General features: G+C 41.6%; 1 protein-coding gene across 1 annotated transcript in view; it reads left to right on the top strand.

Moving 5' to 3' along the window:
- LOC126982882 (protein argonaute-2-like) overlaps positions 1–24629 on the top strand; it is an 88665-nt gene that overhangs the window by 7353 nt on the left and 56683 nt on the right. Inside the window, exons 2-5 of the mRNA XM_050835160.1 lie at positions 7548–7725; positions 7978–8116; positions 9388–9519; positions 18064–18256. Of these exons, the coding sequence (XP_050691117.1) occupies positions 7548–7725; positions 7978–8116; positions 9388–9519; positions 18064–18256 (642 nt within the window). The remainder of the gene's footprint in view (positions 1–7547; positions 7726–7977; positions 8117–9387; positions 9520–18063; positions 18257–24629) is intronic.

Raw genomic sequence — 24629 nt, 5'->3', positions numbered from 1 at the left:
GTTGGTTTGCCACAGCCATTCCAGTGATACCCCACAATCCTACAAAGGCACTTGGTACCAAAGGCATCGACATGCTTCTACAAGTCACTGTTTAGTATCCATGTCTCGCAGCCTTACGGTAACACAGGGAGCACAAGAGACTTAAGAATTCAAGCCTTTGTCTGCCTGCATAGATATTTTGTTGTGCATGTTCATAGCTCAATGGGTCAGGCCAATCTGTTAAGTGACTTCCTGGTAAGTACCACCATTGTTATGCACTACACTACCAAGGTAGTATTTAAAACTTTTGGTAACCTCAACAGCTACATATGTACATGAACAGATTGAACTGTGTCATCCATCAAGACTCCAAACACTGGACCTTGGTTTAAACCCAGGAGTCTTTCACCCCTGAGGCTTCGTAGCCTCATGCATACAGCATTTCGATAGCCAACACCAGGACCTCTTGCGATTCTGTGAGAAGTACAGCATCATCAACAAATGCAAGGTTTGTGACCTTGATATCGCCAACAGATACCCCGCAATGATTTTGATCAACAACTTTGCCAAATATCCAGTCCATGCAAGTGCTAAGAAGTGATGGAGCAAGGATGCGCCCTTGGCCCTTGCCTGAATTAACAGGGAAGAAACTAAAAACTCCTCCCCCACTTCTTAGCACTCTCAGTCCCAAAATAAAGGCCAGTCATCAGGTCAATAATTGTTGCAGGTGTCCCATGGATCTGCAGAGTGCCTCACGAGTCAAAAGCCCTCTTGAGATCATCATAGGCTGCAAGTAGCATTTTTTGTAACATGTCACCGTTCCACAAGGATGTGCAAGGATTCGGTCAATTGTTGACTTGTTGGGCGTGAACCCAGACTGCTCAGGTCTCAGTAACAGATGACCAAGCACTTTGCCCAGCACTTTGAGCAATGTAATACCACAGTAATTTTTGAAGTTCTGTCAGTCCCCCTTCCTTTTTCAGATAGGGTTAACCAACCCCCTATGGCACTGGACTGCCACATGGCAGACAGCACCGCATGCAACCCATGGATCATGGCTTCACCCTCATCTTTCAGTATCTCTGCACTGGTATTACTGACCATAGATGGGCACGATAACAGAAAACCTTATACCCAATAACTGATAAAGGAAAACCTTATCGGTGATAACCGATATTCGTTAACTGGAGACACAAATATAGGCGATAACCGATATAAATCCAAAATTCCGATACTAGCTAGCGATAAGTCTGATAGGCGAAAACGTTACTATATTGATATTTCAAATAAAAAACATTGATAAATTCTAATTTTCACTATGTGTATTTTAGAAAACTTACAAAACCTGAAAACCACACGTTGACACGTACATATGGGCAGTAATACTAGAAATGCCTGAACCAGTGTTGTGTTATTTGGCATTCCCACCATCAAAATTGGTGCTTTTGTTTACAAACACTGGTCTCTCGTGAACTGCGCATGCTCAGACCAGCAAGCGTAGACCTGTACAGTCTCACAAAGCTTTTTAGTATCTTTACAACGGGATCACAAATTTAAGGCAGTGAATAATCATTTTGGGGGCAAAGTTAAATGATTTTTCTCTTTGATATAGTGATTATTGAGTAACATAAAAATAATTAGTGTTTTAATGCTGATGATCTAAGTATGAAATCTCTTCTTCACCGAAGATATTTCATACCCCGAAGTTTTTTCATACAACACCGGGCGCCCGCTGAGAGGTGGAAAAAGTAGCGATTATCGCTAGTTTGGTTACAAAAGATACTGATATATATATATATATATATATATATATATATATATATATATATATATATATATATATATATATATATATATATATATATATATATATATATATATATATATATATATATATATATATATATATATATATATATATATATATATATATATATATATATATATATATATATATATATATATATATATATATATATATATATATATATATATATATATATATATATATATATATATATATATATATATATATATATATATATATATATATATATATATATATATATATATATATATATCTGATATTATCTGCCTAGCAGCTGTTAGGCAAGCATATGCTTATCTGAAATGTGAATTTGAAGTGGAGCTTCTTCAGACTTCGTAAGGCAGGTTTAGGGGTGTTTGCATTAAGACTCTCAGTGAGACCACTGATATACCTCTCCTTATCCCTCCTCAGAAGGGCTCTAGTCCTTCTGTCATGCCACGAGAGCATATTTTTCTATTTCCTCTATTTCCCAACACGTCCTCTGTGTGTATCGAAACACACGAGAAATTAATCAAGATCAGGGTATTCGTCGGCTGCCTGGGATTGAACCCGCGACCAGCATGACGAGAGAGCTACTCCTTACCGATTCGGCCAAAGAGGTACCCCACTGGCTAATTGGGTTATGGGAGGCTCGTTCATCAGGCCGTCGCCGCACTACACTTCATGACAGAGTCCTGTATCGCTCCAAATCCCTAGCCAGCCTGGCAGCGTGACTTTCCTTGTTATTCTCCAGTGTCTCCCTTGAGGCAACTTCACTCGCAAGCCTTGAACGCTCTCAAATTCACTTCTTGGCTGCAATGAAAATTTTGTGTTTTAAGTATCCCACAACTCTCCAGGGTGCTCTAGGGTGCCAAGCACTGAAGACCAATTTGAGACTGGCACTGCATACTTCTGAGCACATGTGTGGTCCCTGAGTTTTTCAAGATGAAACTCTGGTGGGTTGCATCTTGAGATTTTGTTGGACCTGATGTGTATCCTCAGTTTTGCAACAACAATTTTTTGGTCAGTCGTAATGAAATCGGCACTCTGGAAAACCCTTCAGTTCTGGAGGATCCTTCAACAAGGATATGATGAATCTAATTTGCTGCACCCCTACCATTGCTATACCAAGTCCAGCAGCAAGGCTTGCATCTCTGGAACCAGGAACCAGCAATCCTCAGCCTTCAGGACTGCAAAGTTCAGGAAGAAAGAATTGTTTCTACCTCTGGTGCCAGAGCCATAGGGACCAACACATAACTCGTAGCTGCCACTGTGTGCCAGAAGATTCATTGAAGTCACTCAAGGCAATGAGCATGTCTTATGAGGGGCACTGGTCAACTATAGTTGAGCTTGGTGTAGAACATCTCTTTCTCAAGTTCAAGTATCTCCTTAAGGGTGCACACTTCAGTGAGAGATATGAAGCCCTAGGTGTGCTTCAACCACACTAGCATCAAATGCTTATTAACTGGAGTATCCCCAACAACAGAGCCACTGCCTGATATAGTGTTGGCCGCTTGGCTCAGACTAGCTGATTGACCTCTGAGCTAGCAGAGGTGCCCATCTTGGCTGGGAATAAGGGACCAAAGAAATGTGTTGCAGTGTTGGGCACCGGTAACTGAAAAGTTAACTTCTCTAACTGGTAAACCATTAACTAAAAAGTTTGCTTCGCTTACGCTAAACCGCTAAACTAATAAAGAAATTAGTTAAAGCTAATGCTAGCCGCTAACTTTTTTATGCGGATTTAGCTTCAGTTTAGTATTTTGGCTCTAAAACCCTTAAAAGCAGACTTAGTGAACTGAAATTTCAATATGTTGTAGCTTGGACATACAGCTTTCCAGAAAGATGTAGCATGCCATAATCAGATGATGATAAAGGCGTACACAAATATACAAATTAAATTCAATATACACTTTATATATGCTTTATGTATGAACTTGCAATAGCAGTGTAGAGAGAGAATTTTAATCTGATACCCACATTTACCCATAAGTGGAAGCCCTGGAATTATTGTGCCATGTGGCTCAACTGGTGCTGTGTCTGCCCACAACAGACAAGAATAAGCCTGTATGTTTTTTTATTGAACTTAAAGTTAGCGGAGGAGGAACTACATTTAACAGAAGCTGTTTGGTCCGCTAACAGTTTCCAAAGTTAGTGAAAATGCTAATCAGCTAACGAAACAATTAGCTTTGCTAATTACCAGTTAGTGGATTAGCGGAACCGTGCCCACCACTGGTGTGTTGCTAGGTGCAGCGTGCAACTATGGCATTGCTCAACCTCCAGGGCTTTGTGTCTCAGCCTTGCAGGGATGCCACACATAACACACATGTGGGAGGACTAGGGTTAAGGGTGCACCAGCCCACCCTCATGGTCTGGCATGTCCATGGAGAGAAGGTATATTCAGGAGGAGGGAAAGAAGAGAGGAGAAAATGGATTCAATATTTTCAAATATTTAGCTTCTAATACAGTAGCCCTCAAAGTTTATTCTGCAGCCCTCTGACCATCTAGTTGAGCTATTCATAACTCATAGAGCCGCTGATGAAGTTGTCCTGTGGACTGTTTAACACTTTTTTTTGGTGTTTGACATGTTCCTCCTGATGCATGGCATGGAACATCAATGAACAGTTTAACCTTAATGCATCTGCAGCCACCTGGACCTTGTTATGGTGGGTAATTATGTAGTGCGGCGACTATGCCTGATGAACGAGCCTCCCATAACCCACTTAGCCAGTGGGGTACACCTTTGGCCGACTCAGTAAGGAGTGGCTCTCCCGTCACGCTGGTTGCGGGTTCAATCCCAGGCAGCCGGCGAATAACCTCTCCTGGTCTTGATTAATTTCTCGTGTGTTTCGATACATGCAGAGGTCGTGTTGGATAATAGAAAGAAGAGAAAATACAGCTCCCAGGGCATGACAATTAAGCAGACAGTTCCTCCTTGTTCCTGTATATAAGTTGCAAAAGTGACTGCTGGGGGGGAGGGGTTGGACCAGATTCTTTCTCGTTAATGAAGGAGTGAGGCAGGGGTGTGTACTTACCCCATTGCTTTTCAACATTTCTATGAACTGGGTACTGGACAGAGTTGTGGACCAGAGCCATTGTGGAGCATCTATTGGCAATACTAGGGTCACTGACCTTGTCTTTGCCAATGATGCAGTAATCCTTGTGGAGTTGGAGCTGGAGGTTTTGGTGATGGCTCTCAAGGCGCTTCATGAGGAGGCAAAGCCCTTGGGACTTCAGGTCTCCTGGCCCAAGACCAAGTTACAGGGGTTTGGAGACTTGCTAGATGAAAGAGTACAGTCTGTTCATGCATATGATAAGGACATTGAGATTTTGGAAAAGTTCATATACCTTGGTAGTGTATCAGTTCATAACAACAGTGGGTTTCGCTAGGAAGTCATAAGGCAGATGGACTTGGCCCACGGTGTTATAAACTCGCTTAGCATGAGTATATGGCGTTGTCGATACCTGTGTAGAAGGATGGAGTTCCTGATCTTCAAATCCCTTGTGCTCACTGTCTTACTTTATGGCTGTGAGACATGGAAGCTAAATAGGGACTGGGAGAGGCAGATTGATGCCTTTGGTAATAAGTGTCTACACAGAATCATGGAATATCGCTGGAATGACTGTGTCAAAACAGTGACTACTCTGAGACTGATTCAAGGTCTATTACCTGCATAGTCCATCAACGCCAACTCCGGGCATGTAGCATGTCACCCAGAAGGCGGCCTTGCTCATCAGGTTGTGTCTCTGTAAGAGACAATCCTAAGTGGAGGAGGCCAAGTGGGCACCCACAAAGTTCGTGGCTTGAGCAAGTTGATAGATCCTGGTACGATGTACTTGGGATGGGAAGGGGGCCAGCATGGAGACTCGCCCAGGGAGACTCCTGGACTTGGCGTCTTAGGGTGGGTGAGGCGATGTGCCCCCTGGCGTATGCCCCCTTTGATTGATTAGTAAAATGTGCAACAGCTCTAGTTTTCTGTGAGATTAATTCTAAACACCACAAATTTGTCTGGAGAAGGTTCTGATATCAGATTACTATAGTCTGTTCACTTAAGCTAGATTCCTGGCGCCTAGGCAGGTTGGTAAGCTTGCAGCTGATTGGCTACTCCGTTCTCCTGCTAACACTCCTGTCGGACCACATCTTAAGTGAAACATGTTTCTTTATTATATGCCATAGCTCACCTCATGTACGAGCTAGCCAGTTTTGGTTGACACCATCAGACTCAGTAGTGACTGTAGAATCAAGATATATTTTAAAAACTCGACAAAACAAATAAAAAAATGGTATTACGATGAGTTGAACCGTGAAGATGTTAAAAAAATGTTTATAACATGTTTTACTTATGCTCGCTGTTTTCAATAGTTGTTCATTGACTGCAGAAATATATTATTACATTACATAGGAAAATCTCTCATGAACACGATAGTGTGATCAGAATGCAGTTAAAGCTCTACATATTGAAAACACAGAGTTATTTATAGCAACATTTCACTCGCCCCAACCATCACGGCGCGCGAGACACACTGTATGATGATGTTAAAAAAATGAGTGTCGTGCGCACCGTGATGGTTGGGGAGAGTGAAATGTTGCTATAAATAACTCTGTGTTTTCAATATAAGAACATAAGAACGCAGGAGTCTGCAAGAGGCCGGTAGGCCTGTACGAGGCAGCTCCTTTGACCCTAAGCTCCCATGTATCTAACCCCACCTAATATCGCTGTCCATGAATTTATCTAGTCTATTTTTGAATGTGACAATGTTATTGGCACCACATCTTAAGCTATAGCCTATCATCCACCCACCCACCTCTGTTACCAATTAAACTTTTGCCTATGTGAATGTGAATCTTGAATTTATCCAGTTTAAACCTGTTACTGTCTTCTCCTACCCGGTTCTACTAAACACAAAAACTGTAAATTATATTAGCCCTTAAAGCCATTCCATTTATAAACACCGATCACCACGCTATCATGTTCTTTCTTCGCTCTTCCTTTATGCAAGTTTAACTGTTTGAGTCTTCTCGTATCTTTCTCAACCTCAACTCCTCTATCATCTTCATCATCCTCCTCCTCTGCCTCTGCTTTATCTGCATTCTGATCACATTATTGTGTTCATGAGAGATTTTCCTTTGTAATGTAATAATATATTTCTGTAGTCAATGAAAAACTGTTGAAAACAGCGAGCATAAGTATAACATGTTATAAACATTTTTTTAACATCTTCACGGTTCAACTCATCGTAATACCATTTTTTTATTTGTTTTGTCAAGTTTTTAAAATATATCTTGATTCTACAGTCACTGCTGAGTCTGGTGGTGTCAACCAAAACTGGCTAGCTCGTATATGAGGTGAGCTATGGCATATAATAAAGATACATGTCTCACTTGAGCATGCAAGATGTGGTCCGTCAAGAGTGTTAGCGGGAGAGCGGAGCAGCCAATCAGCTGTAAACTTACCAACCTGCCTAGGCGCCAGGAATCTAGCTTAAGTGAACAGACTATAGTGACCACACCCAGATGGTGAAGCACAACCTTGACAATACCTGGGGCAAACAATATCATTCTCTTTACTTTGCATTCCAAATTCTTTTGAAGAAAGTTTTCTCAGCATCAATCATCTTTTTAGTTTCTCCATAACATAAGCTAGTTCCACCAGCAATACAGTCCATTCCCTCCCTATACTTTCTTGCAGTGTACACAAAAATATTTCCTCACATGTATGATGTAGTTTAGAATTTTAAACCTACTTTTTTTTCTTTCTGTCAGACCCTTGTCCACCACGAAGAAAACCTAAGGATTTTGGTAAAGGCATTAGAAAGATTAATGTCACTACGAACCATTTTGAAGTCACCGTAAAGAATCCCACCAAAAATGTTATACATTATGATGTGGACATCAAGTCGGGTGATAATATGGCAGTCAGATTGCCAAAGAAACTGCGCATGTAAGTATATGTTCAACCTCTTTATTATCACTGATTTTTTTTTATTGTGCTCATTATTTGACCAACAGTAAAATTTGTCAATTTAATTACTATAGAATTTCTAGTATTTTTGATATATTTTGATTGGGTGAACTCTCATTGGAATGTTTAAGTTAAAATGAAAAAGTAATTTTATGAGTATTTAAACTATGAGTTGAGAGTTTGTGAAAAGACTGGCTGTTTATATAAGCTAACACTTTTTTCTTTTCTCAGGATGATATTTCAAAAAATGAGGGAATCATTTCCAAAAGTTTTTGGGAATCATGTACTTGGATTTGATTCAGAAAAGAGTGCTTACTCCTTAACACCTCTTTTCCAAGAAAGCAAGACCAAGCCTGACAGGAAGTTTGAGGTAGACAAAAACATCAGCTGTAATTTTTCTTTATTTTTCTCTGCAGTTGAAATAGATAATCCCTACATCTCTTGTAATGTTGCACTCTCTGAAATCTTCTTGCTCGTGTCACTAACTACTAAGCACTATCAATCCATTTATCATAAGGAAGAGAAAGGACGCGATATCTCCATTGCTTCTGTATAAGGCTGTGAGGGAGGCTGCCCTTACATTTCAAGTGATTCTTCATAAGAATATAAATGAGTACATTGCTCTCAATGATTTCCTATTAAATTGAAAGCAGAATGGGGAAAACAGGCAATTTAGTTTTCCTTTTTACTGCCTTTTTGTGAAGCTGATGCAAAACTGTGTGAACTCAGGTTTATGGTGTTTCATTCATACTAATGCCCTAACCCTAGATAGGTAATCCTATAAATCCTGCCACTTTCCATACTTTAGGGTTGATTGGACTCCAAGGGAAATAAAATACACAGAAAATCAGGTAATGAATTTATTTAAAGACTTAAACTAGTCAGTTGATGTTTAAGGCCTCCTCTGTAATTTCAACTTCTATCTTAGTAGAAAACATAACTTTGAAATTCTGAAAAATATATTTTCAAAAAACTTTCACATTTATTTAGTGACATTTAAAAACATATGTTTAACAATAATCCTGTGACCCCAGGGCATCCTTTGTCTAGGAACTGTCAGTGGAGGGATTAGGTAATCCACCTTGAAGACAGCATCCAGCAGACCCTGTTGGAAAATAGTGGAAAAGTGTTTTGGAAAAAGGGATTTTTTTTTCGTCCTTTTTTTTAGTACTTTCTTCTCTGCTATTTTCAGCGCCCATAAACCCATATATTAGTGACTTATAATGGATAAAAATAAAGATATAAGCCAAATATGGCATTAAAAACACCTTGCTTCATGTTTCATGATACAGTAAAACCTCGCCATTTGTGCGGCCTTAATTTGCAGACAACAGACTGATAAGATTTAGTTTAATGATGCATTCACTGGAAGAAGAAAAAGTGCTGACAGAGGGGAAGAGGGCCAATGGAGTACCAGTTGGTGAAGGAGGAAATATGGAAGAACCCCTGAGCAGTAGACCAGTGCCCCTGACTAGTAGGGTCACATAAAAATTAGATAAAATAAAAAAAAAACATGGATAATATTTTTAGAAGAGATTGGCATTTTGACTGATTGTTTGGATTCTGAAGTGGTAGCATAGCAAGATCTTAGCCAGGTCACCTATTGAATGAATGAAGTTCATAATTGTTATATTGTTTCAGGTTGAAATACATGAATTTGGGAGGTCTCAAAAATTCATAGTAACTCTGAAAAGTGTCAATTGTGAGAACTTATCAACTCTGATGAATGCACTAAAGGCTGGAAATGAGAAGATACCACAAACCATCATACAGGTATGTTTACAGTGGTAGGTGTGTGACTCTATAAGTTTGTAGTTGTGTCATTAAAGATAAATTTTCATGCAGAAAGATAGTGGACATTATAAATGACTTTTAAATTTCAGATAACTACCATATAAGATAGCCTCTATGTTCTTGCTGTTGTTCTTTAAGGCAATGTCAGGACTACTTTATATATTCTTCAGTTTACAGGACACCATTAACTAAAATTATACGCCACCTTGCCTCTATCCAAATTTAATTTTCACATCTTTCTAAGTTCACAGCATCATGTATTGACATCAGTACTATCTCTCATCTCTCTGTGGTTGCTTTGAAAGCTTTGTCAGTGGTATTAAAGGTGTAAATAGTATGAGTAGGTATGCCACTCTTGGGGAGGTATATGTGGTGGACAAGGGGTGCTGCCAGCCTCTTTAAGCCCCTCTCATGTTCTTTCATCTACTCTTTGTCTCAACACCAAGGAGTAATTCTGCACACACTGCAAGAACAAAGTCTTTTACTTTCTATACCAAACTATATGCACACGAGATCCACATACCATTTCCTCAAAATTTTATCTCGATACATTACAATGGACTAATTGGGGGGAACTTGGTCCGTTAATGCTGAAAGTCCGTTAGAAGTGGCGGAAATTTAAAAATATGTATGATGATACCGACAAATTTAATAACCGTAAGCATAGCTGGGCATTATTGCGATAAGTTATCGCGATACTTTATCGATAACAAAATCGGATTATCGTCCATTCGCTACTTATTTATATATTTATCGGTATCCTCGTTACTTTTGTAACCAAACTAGCGATAATCGCTACTTTTTTCCGCCTCACAGAAAAAAAACGTTGTCTCCTCCCTACTGCGCATGCGTGGCCCGCCCGGTGTTGTATGAAAAAACTTCGGGGTATGAAATATCTTCGGTGAAGAGATTTCATACTTAGATCATCAACATTAAAACACTACGTAGGTTATTTTTTATGTTAGACTCAACAATCACTATATCAAAGAGAAAAATCATTTAACTTTGCCCCAAAAATGATTATTCACTGCCTGAAATTTGTGATCCCGTTGTAAAGAGTGCAGAGACAAGTGGCTTGTATTATCACGTGGTGGTGTGGCGTGTGGCCTCTCAGCTGTGCCTTGAGTGACGGAGTGAGTGCCAGTGTTCCAGTTCCCAGTGCTTCATTACTGAAGTGACTGTTAAAGTGTTAAAAGTGTATGAAATCTCTAGTAAGAATAACTGAATAAGTAGTGATGGGCCAGTTCACGAGAGATCAGTGTTTGTAAACAAAAGTGCCAGCTTTTGATGGTAGGGACACCAAATAACACAACACCGGTTCAGGCGTTTCTAGTATTACCGTCCATATGTATGTGTCAATGTGTGGTTTTCAGGTTTTGTAAGTTTTCTAAAATACAGATAATGAAAATTTGAATTCATCTACGTTTTTTATTTGAAATATCAATATAGTATCGTTTTCACCTATCGGACTTATCGCTTGCTAGTATCGGAATTGTGGCTTTATATCAGTTATCACCTATATTTGTGTCTCCAGTTAACGAATATCAGTTATCACCGTTAATGTTTTCCATTATCAGTTATTGGGTATCGGGAATAAGGTTTTCTGTTATCGTGCCCAGCTATGACCGCAAGCACAGTCATACCTCGGTTTACGAGTGCCTTAGTTTATGAGCATTTTGATTTACGAGCAAAAGAAAATCAATAAAAATGCCTTGGTTTACGAGCGGTGACTTGGTGTATTAGCATCCTGTTTGCATGAGTTGAAGATGTGAGTATGGGTTCCCATTGTTTGCCGCTAGACGAGGCGCTTAAAGCGGAAAACAATGGGAATAGGGTCTCAAGCTGGTATCACACTGGACCTTTTTCCTCCAACTGCGTTGGCGGTAGGCGCAACAGGCAACTACAACTGTAAGCTGTCATCTGGTGATCAAGAATTACCCTAGGGCGATGAAGAATTACTCACATCTTGCATTTCTTGTTCTGGTGTGTCAGATTTTCAAGTAGTTCCCCCAATTCTTGGCAAGAATCGGGTGTGGTGCAAGCCTCGGCGGGGCTGCCGACACAGGAAAATACATCGTGCCGCACCTCCTAAGGCCTATGGTGATGTCCATTTCCTAAGCTTCCTATGGGTAACCTTGCCAGGTGGGGGTGAATATAAAGTTTGCTAAGTTATTGTTGTGTTACTGCTGTACTACAGACCATTTGAAAGCATCATTGTAGAACTTTCCGGTATGAAAACTTCATCATCATCATTAGAAATAAGAAAGTGAAACGATGCCATTGGTCAATATTTTGGAGAGAAAAATGACGTTTAAAGAAATCCCGCCGCATGCAGTGATGCCAAGTAGCTAGGAAATGTTTTTAATGAACTTTAGATCTTGTTATTGTAACTAAATCAATGTGTGTTGTCCTTGATGAGTGACAACATGAGAAATTGCATTGGTTCATCTAGTCGTATAGACAAGAAAGAGCGCTCAGGTGGATCACAGGAGGGAGGTGGAAAAGTCCCAAGATAGGGGGGTTGTTCTTGATCGCCCGATATTGATAGATGACGTGCGTCACACACGACCAAGGTTGGTTGCCCTTATCCACAACGTAAACAAACCAGTCGCCCTGTATTCACATCTTTTTCTTCTTCTTTTGACCTGTAACGCTTTGTATCGCTCCTTAGGTCCTCCTCCTCTCGATCCTCTCTTCATGGCGCTGTTTGCAAAAGTAAGGGCTGGTGTGGCTTGTGCTGCTGTCACTCAAATTATGGATTTGATGCTACGGTTAAATGGAAGGAAGAAGCTGTTGTGGGTACGATCATGGCTTCAAAGATGGGAGGACAGGAGTTTACCCAAACAACAACTCGCTCCCGGTTGGCTGTACGGGCAACCGCGGTTGCTCCTAGCTCCAACGGTTGGAGGAAAATGCCCAGTGTGACACCGCCTTAGTCCACTTTGCACACTCGCGGAGGTAGCACCGCACGCTCGTGTCTGCGTGTGTTTGTGCTCTAGTGTGTGATCTTTGTGTTTTCAGCACTATAATTACTTTAATTCAGTATAACATGTAAAATGATTTATATGTTAATATTTTGGGGAGAAATGGGACGCATTAATGGGATTCCCATTAATTTAAAGAGTTATCGTTAAGTTTGTTATTCATTGATGTTTTTGCTTTTTGCTGTTATTGTCGGTCGGAAACTATGAAAAAATGCAACGCAATGAGTATAAAAGTTTGGCAACACAGCGCTCAGCCCGTGGCACCAGTGTTTACTGATCCCTTGAAAAGTATACACCGCACTGCTCGTCTTCCACCCTGCCATCAAGTATTAGTGAATTCTCGTCTCTCCCCTTTGTGTTAACATTCATATGTATATCCATATACATCCAGTATATTATTAATTAATTTGAATGTTTGCTGGGCCCTTGGAAGGCTCGTTTGTGGCTGTTCCCGGCGGTACACCCGTACAAACATTATACCCATTACTCCTCTGCCACTGTTGCAGTCTCTGCCATGTTTGTTTACTCCTCAAAGCAGTAGCCTCGAGTCTCTAAGAAGGACCAGTTCTGGCAGGTCCCAGTAAGTATTAAGCATTATAAATGTAAATGTAAAATATTGGGATTATGGGCCGCTTTCACAGTCACTTTTGTTTGTTTTAATTGTTACCAATGGCGGCGTTCGCCGCTATAGTATTTCCACATGAAACTGGCTGATGGGGTAGTGGCGGCTGCAGGGTTAGCCCCACCCCGCACCCTGCCACACACTCTCAACACCTCTCACTTCCTCTGCAGCGGCCACTACCCCATCAGCCAGTTTCACGTGGATATACTATAGTGGCGATCGCTGCCATAGGTAACGATCAAACCAAACAAAAGTGACTGTGAAAGCGGCCCTTAGTAAGGATCAGAATATATGAAACTTTAAAAATGACTTGTTAGTGGTGAGGGCAACGAATGTCAGGCAAAAAATCTTCACCAGAAACTCGTATTTTAAACTCATTTGTTTTATTTATTTTTCAAATGACAGCTCAAGTTGGGGGTGTATCTTATAAGCCGGAGCGTTTTATGAGCCGTCAAATACGGTATTTCCTTATCACAACTAATATAAGGAAAGACAATTCACCAGACACACGTCATCTACACATAACGCAAATTTCTCTGTATATTTATGCATACATCTAAAAATTATCAATTAATTTATGTTTCTTAATGTGTACCATTAAGTTTTGCATATTTTTATATATAATACATGATGATTATGTTGAGTTTATGGCTTAAAACTTGTTATATTCAGTAGCGACGTTTGAAATTTGGCACGCACGGCCAGCCCGGATACGGGGCAGGGCGCTGTTTTCGCCCAGCCGTAGTGAAGGAGTTAAATTTCCCATCGTTATTTGTGTAGGTTACAAGAGTTTGAGGGTCCAGTACGATAATTCGGCACCGCTGGCTGAGCGGGAAGGAGCCGTCTGCTAATTTGTTTACATACAAGCATGGTTAAGCATCATCGCTTAATTTTCTTCCTGACTGTTGCTAATCTATATGAAGTAGCAGTAAGTACTACTGTTATACATAGTTAGTTTAGAAAATGTTGCCGTTGTTGATGTAGCAGTGATTGCCACTTTGTACATGTTTGTGAAGAGGTTTGGTGAACAAACATCCGCTTTAATTTAAGTGCCAGTGTACCATTAAAACAGCAGCAGATCAGTTTATCTGGCACAGTCTTCCCCAACGAGGTTCTACTGTACTACCATTGGAATATTCTGTATATACTACTGGTTTTAGAACTTTTTATTACCATACAAATATCTTGATCTTGATTTATAATGCGCAGGGCACCCATTCAGGTGCATAACATCCTAATATGACCAAATGACACCCTGGAGACGACGCCTCAAATACCAAGACCAGTACCGACACTAAAACTAACAATAGCTGCTGTGAGTGTATCCTTGTCATCACAGAAGATTGCCAGAATGAGTAGGGTCTGTTGGACTATCACATCCCTTATGCAACAACACTTTTTATAGGCCTAGGTTATTCCTACAGATGATGCAACATTCAGCATCCATGATGCAGGCTAATTTTTAATGTTATTTTGAGAAAAAAAAATGGTCTTGACTGATGGCAAATAAGGTAGCTACTTCTCAGCCTAACCATGTTTAAAAGCACGGCCCTTAACAAGGGTATCACATGTAGAATTGTAGATGTTCTGCCCTTTACGGGCATAGTTTGAACTGCCTGTGTGAAATTCTGTGACACTTTATCCTCCCTGAGTCACTCACAATAAACCACAAAAGTCTCTCATGGCCTCTATAGTTGTGGTTAAGTGTGCAGTTTTTGGATTCATCTGTGTCTGATTCGTCAGCCGAGGAGTGGCGGCCTTAAACTTCATCTCCTTATAAGAGACCACTTCGTAAAAGTCCCATCGAGCGAGAGCTAGATATTTCTGTATCTAGCCTTGGAAGTGATGTCACTGGAGAAGACAGTGATGATAGCTGTTTTGAATTAGTGCCTCACAATATAATGGGGCATATTGAACTTGATATGGTGCAACCTTCTAGTGCGTACAAGAAGATATAGACTGACAGCACTTGTGTTAGTCGTACGTTGGCTATGCTTTGCAGCAAATGTGGTAGTACAGAGAGTGAGGGAGAGAAGAGAGAAGATGAAGGAAGGGAGAAAAGAGACAAAGGAATGTGATTGAGGGAGGGAAGAGAGGGAAGGTAATGAGGAAGAATGGAGGGAAGGAAGGGAGGAAAGTGCAGATAGATAGAGAGCGGCTGGAAAGCTACCCCCACCCCATGAACTCTAAGGCAGTAGCCAGAATGCTCTCAAGTTGAAAGTTACACCTCTTCCTCACCTTGCCACAGATACAGTAAAACCTCACCATTTGCGCCCTCACCATTTGCACGGCCTTAATTTACGGCCGTCATCCCACCATTTGCGCAGGTGGTCATGCCATTTGCGCACCTCGCCGTTATGGTAACAGCGCCTCACTGGCAGCAAAATGGCATCCGCTGATCTTCTGAGGATGTTTACTAGCTGTTCTGGCAGCAAAATGGCATCCGCTGATCTTCTGAGGATGTTTACTAGCTGTTCTGGCAGCAAAATGGCATCTGCTGATCTTCTGAGGATGTTTACTAGCTGTTCTGGCAGCAAAATGGCATCCGCTGATCTTCTAAGGATGTTTACTAGCTGTTCTGGCAGCAAAATGGCATCCGCTGATCTTCTGAGGATGTTTACTAGCTGTTCTGGCAGCAAAATGGCATCCGCTGATCTTCTGAGGATGTTTACTAGCCGTTCTGGCAGCAAAATGCCATCCGCTGATCTTCTGAGGATGTTTACTAGCCGTTCTGGCAGCAAAATGCCATCCGCTGATCTTCTGAGGACGTTAACGAGCTGTACTGGCAGCAAAATAGCGTCCGCTGGCGAGCTACAGCTGTCTACCACCTGCACGCCCTCTGCTGCCAGTGAAGAACACTGCCAATGTACACAACATGTCGTTTCCTGCCATAACCTGATCGTCTCTCCTCGTCTCGTGGTGACTGCGATTATTCGATGTTTTCTGCCTCACTTTTGCACCACCATCATGCTGCACGCAGCGTCATCGAAGCCTAAACCCTGGAAGAACCCGATCATGACCACAGCACAGGTGGAAGTGATTAAGAAGGTGGACAATGGAAGAAAAAAAGTGAGAAATTGGCTGTGAGTATGACGTGCTTACTTTTTTTTTTTTTTTTTTTTTTCTGTCATGTGGTCATGTGGTCATGACCACCCACATGTGTTGTTCCACATAGGTTGTTAAGTTCGCCATTTGTGCACCTACAGACTGCCCATATGTGCGCAAATGGTGAGGTTTGACTGTACTCTCAACCTAGAGAGTTTGGGTTTCTTGCATTTTGAAGGCAAAAAATGCGCAAACCCATTGCCATTTAGTTTGACACGATAGAGCAGGGCTACTCAACTTTTATGAGGAAAGGTCCAGTTAGACAAGTTCAGATGTATGCAGAAGTCTGGATAAATAATATAACTGGACCCCAGGCTCCAGGAGTAAAAAATATAGAATTAAATAACATGAATGTCCTGGTGATGATCCTTGCAAGTGTATTTCCTTGACTGACTGACTAGCTCTTACAGTCAGTCAAGGAAATAACCTGCAAGTATTCATCACCAGGACCTTCGTTTTATTTAATTACATTTTCTACTACTGAGCCTGGGATCCAGCTTCAGCACTCAGAAGGAACAGATTCGGACCACAGGCTGCCAGTTGCCCTGCGATAGAAGCATTGAGAGCTGAAGAACTGATGTTAAAAACAATCTCTCTTTTCAACAGAATGTCAAAACTCCCCTGCGTGTGGGGAGAGACATGCCGAAACCTTCCGCAACTTAATGGTTAAAAAAATAATCATAATTATTTGACATGTGTAACACATTTCATGGCTATTTTTATCAATATAATTATTTTTTTTTGTTTTCTGTAAGCCAACCTTCGCACGGTCCTGGACAGGCAATGATACACAACCATCATTCCACAGATGTCACTGACTAGGAGTACCGGCTTACGATGAAGATTGCAAATGCGATGGACTAGAAATATGGCCATCTATCTCATCCCTATGCTGTTCAGATTCCTTATGCAAATGTTTATGAACATCATTCTTTCATCCCTCTCATCGGCAAACCGTGGAACAGTCTTCCTTTGCCTGTATTTCTACCTTGTGACAAGCTCTTTCATGAGGGGAGTATCAATACACCTCAAACCGTTTTTTTTTTTTTTTTTTTTTGCCCCACCAATTTTCCTTCTGGGGAGTGGTAGTTTAGTGGGCTTTTTTTTTTTTTTTTTTTTTTTTTCCCATGACTACTTCTTCTGGTGTAAGATAAAAGGAAGTACAGAGTGGAGAAAAACTGCTGTGACAAGTGGAATAATGTTACAAGGAGCACGAAGGCATGTAGGAAGGTGATATGTTTGACTAGAATGTTTTATACTCATTGTGGAAAGAGATGGGGATATTTATTCATACCGTCTGACAACTACCATGAGTGGCCTGACACTAACATGAGTGGTGGTATAAAGGGGATGAAAGTACAGGCTGGCAATGTTGGAACAGTACTGGTTTGTTGACAATGATAGTGAGCAGCTGAAAAGGGTTGTAATAATTTTTATACAATCAAGGATGCAGTTCAAGAGGAAAATAAATAAACAAACAAAAAACAGCAAAGCACTTCTCATATTAGCAGGACAGGAGGAATTTCAAACACTGTCCATATTAGGATAGAGAGGTATCTTGCTACTGCCACCTTGAAAGTGTTGAAGTCTTAAGTATGAGTAAATATAGATGAAGGAAGCCAGTACTAAGGCTTACCAGTGAAAGGAATGAAGAATGAAGATACTGGTAAATTAATGAGAATGACAATTTTTGCTAGATGGTGGGAAATTTCAAAGAAGCAGGGTCTTATGTGCGCATATACACATACGCATGCACACACACACACACACACACATGATGGTAATAGCTAATCTTTCTTTCTTGTTTCACAGATGCTAGAAGTGATTTTCCAACACAACCTCTGCTTACAATATGAGAAGATTGGTCGCAACAAATTTTTCTCAACAGGAAGAGATTTTGGAACTCCTTTTGGCATTGGAGGAGGAAAAGAGGTCTTGGGTGGGTTTTTTGGCTCTTTAAGACCTGTTGGATGGAAAGACAACACAATGCTCCTAAATGTTGATGGTAAGTGAAGATTGAATAAACTGAGTGATTAAGATTATTATTTGGAAAGTTTACTTGTTTGAGCTCTCATTCTAAGAGTAAATGTACAGTCGTCCCTCAAATAGTTCGGGGGTTAGGGACTCGGCACCCCCGTACTATTCCAAAATCCGTATAAAATTAGTGCCCCCACCCCCGAAGAAAATAATAACAACATTGATTAGACCAAAACTTGAATATGCTGCAGTTGTGTGGTTGCCTCATAAAAAGAAAGATATCAGAAAGTTGGAGAGGATACAGAGAATTGCAACTAAAATGGCCCCAGAACTCTCGAATATGACATATGAAGGCAGATTGAAAAAGATGGACTTGACGACACTGGAACAAAGAAGGGAGAGAGGAGATCTGATCACGCTGTATAAGTTGGTAAATAAGTTTGATGAGGTGGATAGAGATGATCTCTTCTTAACTGCGAGAACGCGGGGGCTGAGAGGACATGGAAAGAAACTTAATAAAGGAACCTATTTGAGTGACTTTAAAAAGTATAGTTTTCCACATAGAAGTGTTAACACATGGAACAGCTTGCGGGAAGAAGTGGTGGAGGTGTCCAACAAATGAAGGAAAGGCTGGATAAATGTAGATATGGAGACAGGACTATTAGAGCTTAGCTCGGGCCCAGTAGACTACAAATAGGTAAATACAAATAGTTAAACCAAGAGAAACAATTGAAAAACTGAGCGATGGGAATGTGACAATCGATGAACCTAACGACATGGCGGAGTTACTAAACAAAAAGTTCCAGCAAGTTTTTACTAATGAATCAATATTTAATGAGCCACAAGGAATGTTCATATGTAAGAAGTTACAGTAAATAAAGAGGAGATATATGAGTTGTTGGGGGAGCTGGAAGAGAGGAAAGCTGTAGGACCGGATGGAGTCTCAGGGTATATATTGAAAGAATGCAGAAATGAGCTGGTAAGACCGATATATAACATCATTAAATGCTCAATAACAACTGGTACAGTGCCTAAGGAGTGGCGGAGGGCCGAAGTGGTCCCCATTTACAAAAGTGGAAGGAAGGAAAAAACCCTGAACTACAGACCCATATCACTGACCAGTGTAGTATGTAAAATTTAATCACAAGTAAACAGTATGGATTAGAAAAGGGCGCTCATGTGTGACAAACTTACTGAGCTTTTACTCAAGAGTGACAGATAAAATACAGGAAAGGGACGGATGGGTTGATTGCATCTACCTAGACCTGAAGAAGGCGTTTGACAAAGTTCCACATACAAGACTGCTATGGAAACCATAAAATAAAGGAGGATTGAAAGGGAAAATGAAGAACTGGATGGAAAGCTACCTAAGGGGAAGAGAGATGAGAACAGTGGTTAAGGACATAAAATCGGAATGGAGAACTGTAGAGAGTGGAGTGCCTCAGGGATCGGTATTGGCACCCGATACTTTTCCTAGTATACAGTACCCTCTCGAGTTTTGCGCTTGCTTCATTCCGAAGGTATAACGCTAAACTTGAGGATCGCGAAACTCGAGGTATTGAAATACATGAACAAGCGCTTATTGGTTCCGGCCCATGAAAAAAAAATGAAATTTTTTCGACTTTACTCCCTTGATATCACAATTTTTTCGACTTTACTCTCTTGTTATCTGAAAATAATAATAGGCAGAAAATGGGAAGTGAGAACAGGTCGTTCTGAAGCTGCAGTTGAAGGCGGCTGTCATACAATTGACTGGCAGTTCTGAATACACGCTTGTGATCCACGTGGTGTTGTCTGCTAAAGTAAGGGCGGTTGCTCGCGGTCACCCGTGGTACAGTTGGACAAACCTATAGCTTCTGGTACTTTTCTGTGTGTTATGGTATAATTTGCTAACTTTTTCTGTTATATATCATTAAATCACTAACATCATGATTGACTTTTCAATGCCTATTGAATGTAAACTGCTGCCGCAATCGCAAAATAGCTCGCAGAGAGGTTCAACTTGCTTACTGCTTCCATATTTCCCTCACCGCTCACAAAGACCACAAGCGGACAAAAAAGAACAAATCCAGGCAAATTAACACTTTTAATGCTGTGTATTCCCACAGCGCGCATGCGTGGTGGACAGCAGAATGGCTAATTTCATCAGGTAGATATTTCTCACAACACCAGCCAGTATATAGTGGACCTTCTTCTTCTTTTGACCTGTAATGCTTTGTACCGCTTCTTAGGTCCTCCTCCTCCACGCTTTTATACTTCACAACATGCACTTAGGGCCGCCTTCACAGGCATTTTGTTTGTATTGATCGTTACAAATGGCGTCGATCGCCGCTCTAGTATTTCCACGTGAAACTGGCCGATGGGTAGTGATGTGATGTGATGGTGTCGGAGGTATTGCCTTTACAACGGCACCTCGTGGCGGCTGCACCTTACCACACACACTCAACACCTGTCGCTTTCTCTGCAGCCACCACTACCCCATAGGCCAATTTCACGTGGAAAACTATAGCGTCGATCGCTGCCATTGGTAATGATAAAAACAAACAGTGACTTTGAAAGCGGCCCTTATTTACTTCACAGTGTGCACTTATACACTTCACCCTGAACTTAGGTGTTTTTCTGTTCTTTTCTTTCCCTGATTTTGGTTTTCTATGCCCTTTTGCTATTTTCCACTGTTACTTTTCACCGTCACTGCCATGCATTACAGGTCAAAAGAAGAAGAAGAAGAGGAAAACAACACCAGGAGATGTACAAAAAAGTTTTTTGGACTGTGGTTCCCCAGCATGGGATATTCTCTTATCTTGTTAATCAAGTAGTAAGCAAAGCAGCTCTGCCAGTCCATTTTACAAATCTCTTGGTGGCCCATCTTCCACTGCTCCTCAGCCACTGCTGTCGTCTGTTTGTTTACATGCAGCCGTTCGGTACCCACGTACCCACGCTCGTACTCCCAACTGTTTTCCATTCATACAAACAACCAACAACTCGCTCCCGGTTGGGCATACAGGCAACCACGGTTGCCCATAGCCCCAATGGTTGGACACCGCCTTTTAAGGCAGCACGCATGACGGCGACGGTAGGTAGAGGTGACCCGTACATGTCAAAGCAACGCAAAACTCGTGGCGGTAATGCACGAAAGTCGTGTTGGCAAGAATTTAGGACTAAGCACTAAACTTGAGGATAGCGAAACTCAGATAGCGCAAAACTCGAGAGGGTACTGTATATTAATAACATGCCAGAGGGAGTAAATAGTTATATGAGCCTGTTCGCAGACAATGCTAAGCTGCTAAGACATATAAGAACAGTAAAAACTGCGAAATTCTGCAAGAAGACCTAAACAGGATTTGGAAGTGGAGTATGGAATGGGAGATGAAATTCAATGTGAAGAAATGTCATGTTATGGAAATGGGAAAGAGTGAAGGAAGACCAAAATGGACATATAAAATGGGAGATGGTGAAATATTAAAGAAAGTACACAAAGAAAGAGATCTGGGAGTAATAATGCAAGATAACAAACAGCCAGAGAGTCATGTTAATTGGATATTCGGTGACATGTATAACATGGTGAGAAATATAGTAATAGCATTCCACTACATGGATAAGGATATGATGAAAAAATTAATTACCACTTATCAGACCAAAGTTGGAATATGCAGAGGCAGTGTGGTCTCCCCATAAGAAGAAACACATAAGAAACTAGAAAGAATACAAAGGATGGCAACAAAAATGGTTCCAGAGCTGGAGGGATTGACATACAAGGAAAGACTAAAGGAAATGGACCTACCAACACTAGAACAAAAAAGAGAAAGGGAAGACCTAATACAGGTAACTCTCAATTTACGCGAGTATTGTGTCCTTGAAGAGGTCACGTAAATCAAAAACAATGTAAATCAATCGAGGTTGGTTTCTATCGAAAAATAAATATTCACTTCATTCAGTGGAGAGAGAGAGAGAGAGAGAGAGAGAGAGAATATCCATATCACCGAGATATCCACTAAGGCACTCAGTCTCAGCCTCACTCATGTGAGGAAGAAATGAGGGACACCATGAGCCACTGGCTAGTATTGGTACCGGTAACGAGCAGTCTGGTACTGGTACCTGCCCACCCCTATTGTTGAGTAGTGTGGCAGCGTGGGTACTGTATTGTTGTTCAGTGGTGCGCGGGAAGAACTGAGCTCAGCTGTGTGGCCGAGGAGCCATGCGAGTCCAGTTGCGTGAGACATCTGGTGGCCAGTCCATAAAATATCGTGTATAAGTGAAAAAACTTGTAAATTAAACATTTCTTTGGATTTTGGACCCCGTGTTATTTCAAAAACACGTAAACCAAACTCGCATAAATCGAGAGTTACCTGTACAAATCTACAAATTATTGAGCAAAATGGAAGAAGTAGACAATGAGAAGTTACTACTAAAAGAAGAAATTACCACCAGGAACACAAGAGGACATGGTAAAAAATTGAGGAATTGAAGATGCTTGAGAGACATAAAGAAATATAGCTTCCCGCAAAGAAATATAGAGGTTTGGAACAGACTAAGTGAGGATGTAGTATCGGCGAGGAGTGTGCAAAGCTTTAAGGAAAAGTTGGATAAATGTAGATACGGAGACGAGACCACAAGAGCGTAAAGCCCAGGCCCTGTAAAACTACAACTAGGTAAACACACACACACACACACACACACACACACACACACACGGCCCTTAGCTCAGTGGTTAGAGCATCTGCCTCACAACTAGAAGGACCGGGGTTCGATTCCCCGACCGGGCGAAGATAAGTTGGGTTTATCTTCTTTCACATGTAGCCCCTGTTCACCTAGCAGTGAGTAGGTACGCGACATAAGGCGAGGAGTTGTGACCTCGTCGCGGTGTGTTGTGTGTGAGTGGTCTCAGTCGTACCCAAAGATCGGTCACTGAGCTCTGAGCTCCTTCTGTAGGGGAACGGCTGGCTGTCTCGAGAGAGACCCACAGCAGACCAAGAGGTGACTTACAAGAGAGCATCTTATCCTTTGGGAGAATTAGTAATCAGGCAATCTTTTACCTGAGCAGAGAAGGAAGTCTTCAAGGTCAAGAATGGCAAAAAATAAGTCACTAAATCAACTTCCCACCTTCCTCACCCTCCCTGAAAATGAACAGCCAGTCTGATGCATGTATGCTTTCATGATTCTTCACCTTCTAGGTGGGGCTTCAATAGCAGCCTTGTTCAGTAAAGTATAGCGGTGTGTCTCCAGAATTATGTTAAGTGCTGGAAGCTGGGTACAGCTTGTGTGGCCGACAGTGTGGCTGCCTCAGTGGCCGCCAGGGGTTAGATGGTGGCCTGTCGGCTGCACAAGTAAACCTTAAGTAGCCACCAGGCATAGTTTATCGTAGCAGGGTTTATCCTGGCCCAACCGCTGAGAAGAAAGTCAACTGCATCCTTCACTGAAAAACACTGCCAAAATGCAATGATAGACATGCTGGCAGGGATGGATGAGGGTTCAGCTACTGGCGGAGGTGGTGAGGGAGGTTACTAAATCAGGGTTGTTGATGTCAGTAATGTTCTTGTGTAGTGTGGCGACGGCCTGATGAACGAGCCTCCCATAACCCACTTAGCCAGTGGGGTACCTCTTTGGCCGACTCGGTTAGGAGTGGCTCTCCCGTCACGCTGGTCGCGGGTTCAATCCCAGGCGGCCGGGGAATACCCTCACTTTGTCTTGATTAATTTCTCGTGTTATTTCGATACACGCAGAGGCCGTGTTGAGAAATAGGAAGGATAGAAAATAAGCTCGCGGGGTATTACACTGGTGGCATAGCGGTGGGCATCCTCTCCTGCAGTTCTGTTGAGTTTCCTCATAGGGGTAACAGGTAGGATGGCCCATGCTCCGAGGGTAATAGAAAATGGGAAGAGTTGGAGGTATGTCTCAAAGGGACATTGTCAACACACAGAAATTAATCTACATAGGGGGGAAAGCCGTGTAGTGCGGCAACGGCCTGATGAACGAGCCTCCCATAACCCACTTAGCCAGTGGGGTACCTCTTTGGCCGACTCAGTAAGGAGTGGCTCTCCCGTCATGCTGGTCGCGGGTTCAATCCCAGGCAGCCGACGAATACCCTCACTTTGTCTTGATTAATTTCTCGTGTTATTTCGATACACGCAGAGGCCGTGTTGAGAAATAGGAAGGATAGAAAATAAGCTCGCGGGGCATTACACTTGATCAGTTCTTCCATAGCCTGAAGTTCCACTGAGGTATCAGTCTCATTGCATAAGTAGTTGTACACCTGCTGCTTGTAGAACTGTTTAATGTTGCAATCAGTGTTTGATCGAGTGGCTGTATCCAAAATATGATGGGCACATAATACAGGGTGGATGTCATGCAGTCGGTGTGCACAATGAATTTAGGCCATTCCTTGCCTCCACCTTGCGTAGTAA

The sequence above is a fragment of the Eriocheir sinensis genome, chromosome 52, assembly GCF_024679095.1.
Source record: "Eriocheir sinensis breed Jianghai 21 chromosome 52, ASM2467909v1, whole genome shotgun sequence".
Classification (NCBI taxonomy): domain Eukaryota; kingdom Metazoa; phylum Arthropoda; class Malacostraca; order Decapoda; family Varunidae; genus Eriocheir; species Eriocheir sinensis.
Note: the sequence above shows the minus strand (reverse complement) of the source record. Positions and strands in the feature narration are given on the sequence as shown.